Source organism: Spinacia oleracea, chromosome 2 (genome assembly GCF_020520425.1).
Source record: "Spinacia oleracea cultivar Varoflay chromosome 2, BTI_SOV_V1, whole genome shotgun sequence".
Classification (NCBI taxonomy): Eukaryota; Viridiplantae; Streptophyta; class Magnoliopsida; order Caryophyllales; family Amaranthaceae; genus Spinacia; species Spinacia oleracea.
Genome location: NC_079488.1, coordinates 14437844 through 14439015, shown reverse-complemented (window position 1 = coordinate 14439015; position 1172 = coordinate 14437844). Strand labels below are relative to the sequence as shown.

Here is a 1172-nt window from a genome sequence, read left to right as displayed (position 1 = left end):
TTCCTCGCCTCCTCTTCCATAACAGTCGCCGCCGACCGTCGTCTTGCCTATCTCGGTTGACTCTGTTTAACACAGTGACGCAATGTATCAAGGTTAGTTTATAATTGATTCTTGTTTTGCTTGGTCTTAAAATTCAGTTTCTCTTCAATTAGTTGAGCATAATGAGTTGATTATGCAGAGAATTTAGGCTAATGTTCTAATATTGGATGAATTTACAAATTAGGGTTTGATATTTATGGTTTGGATGTTTTGGATGTTTTCCCCCACCAGATGTGTGAGGATTTGATTTTTAAATTGGTTGGTCATGAGCTTGAAGATATATCTATACTCGATATTAAGCCTTGGGTAATGCATGCTGAAGTTGCTGAGAAGTTTTTGTCCTTTGAAAACCAAGTTTTTCTAGCTGGTGATGCCGCTCATCGTTTTCCTCCAGCCGGTGGATTTGGTATGAGCAAATCTACTAATTTACTAGTTTCTTGAGTTGAGATGTGAGGCACATTTATGTATCGCAACTGTGCCTTGTAGTAATGTACTACTTTTTCATGCTATGTGTAGGCATGAATACTGGGATTCAGGATGCTCAAAATCTTGCTTGGAAGCTGGCTGCAGTTGTCAACGGTATTGCTCCAACCACACTTCTCATCACATATGAAACATAACGGAGGCCGGTATTGGCATATTTTCTTTGGTCTGCTGTCTTATTTTTATTACTTCCTGAGTTTCTCGTACCTCAGTTTCCCATTGCTTAACCATTTTTCCGGTAATTGTCATATTGCTATGTTTAACACTGTCTCTTATTCCTCAGTTTTTCATTTCTTAACCATTTTCCGGTAATTGTCAGATTGCCATATTTAACACTGCACTCAGTGTTCAGAACTTCAGAGCAGCCATGGAAGTCCCTGCTGCCCTTGGACTTGACCCTACAGTTGCAAATTCAGGTGCTCAAACTTCAATTGACTCGACATTCCCAACCAACTACTTTTAACTTCCTTATTCGTCATTTTTCTATTGTTGTTAGTCACATCTCATCAGTTGTTCAATCTTTTTTCTACCTGATGGTCTTGTGTTCAGCTTGTTTTTTTTCCTTTTGTCTTGCTATGTACCTTGCAGTTGCCCAGATGTCGTTGTCTCATGTTTTCTGTACTCAGCTCTAGTTTTGCATTGTTATGATT

At 39.0% G+C, this 1172-nt stretch overlaps 1 protein-coding gene across 1 annotated transcript; it reads left to right on the top strand.

Annotated features, from left to right (window-relative positions):
• Nucleotides 1-218: 218 nt before the first annotated feature.
• LOC130466792 (uncharacterized) lies at nucleotides 219-938 on the top strand. Its single transcript, XM_056835386.1, has 3 exons — nucleotides 219-445; nucleotides 556-618; nucleotides 842-938. The coding sequence occupies exons 1-3, from the start codon at nucleotides 271-273 to the stop codon at nucleotides 853-855; spliced, it is 252 nt and encodes an 83-aa protein (XP_056691364.1). The 5' UTR covers nucleotides 219-270; the 3' UTR covers nucleotides 856-938.
• The last annotated feature ends 234 nt before the right edge of the window (nucleotides 939-1172 follow it).

What these genes read in the sequence shown, in the direction of transcription:
- LOC130466792 (XM_056835386.1), top strand. Translation starts at nt 271, where the DNA reads ATGTGTGAGGATTTGATTTTTAAATTGGTTGGTCATGAGCTTGAAGAT. An exon ending in TCCTCCAGCCGGTGGATTTG is followed by an intron (nt 446 to 555) that starts GTATGAGCAAAT and finishes TGCTATGTGTAG; the next exon opens with GCATGAATACTGGGATTCAG.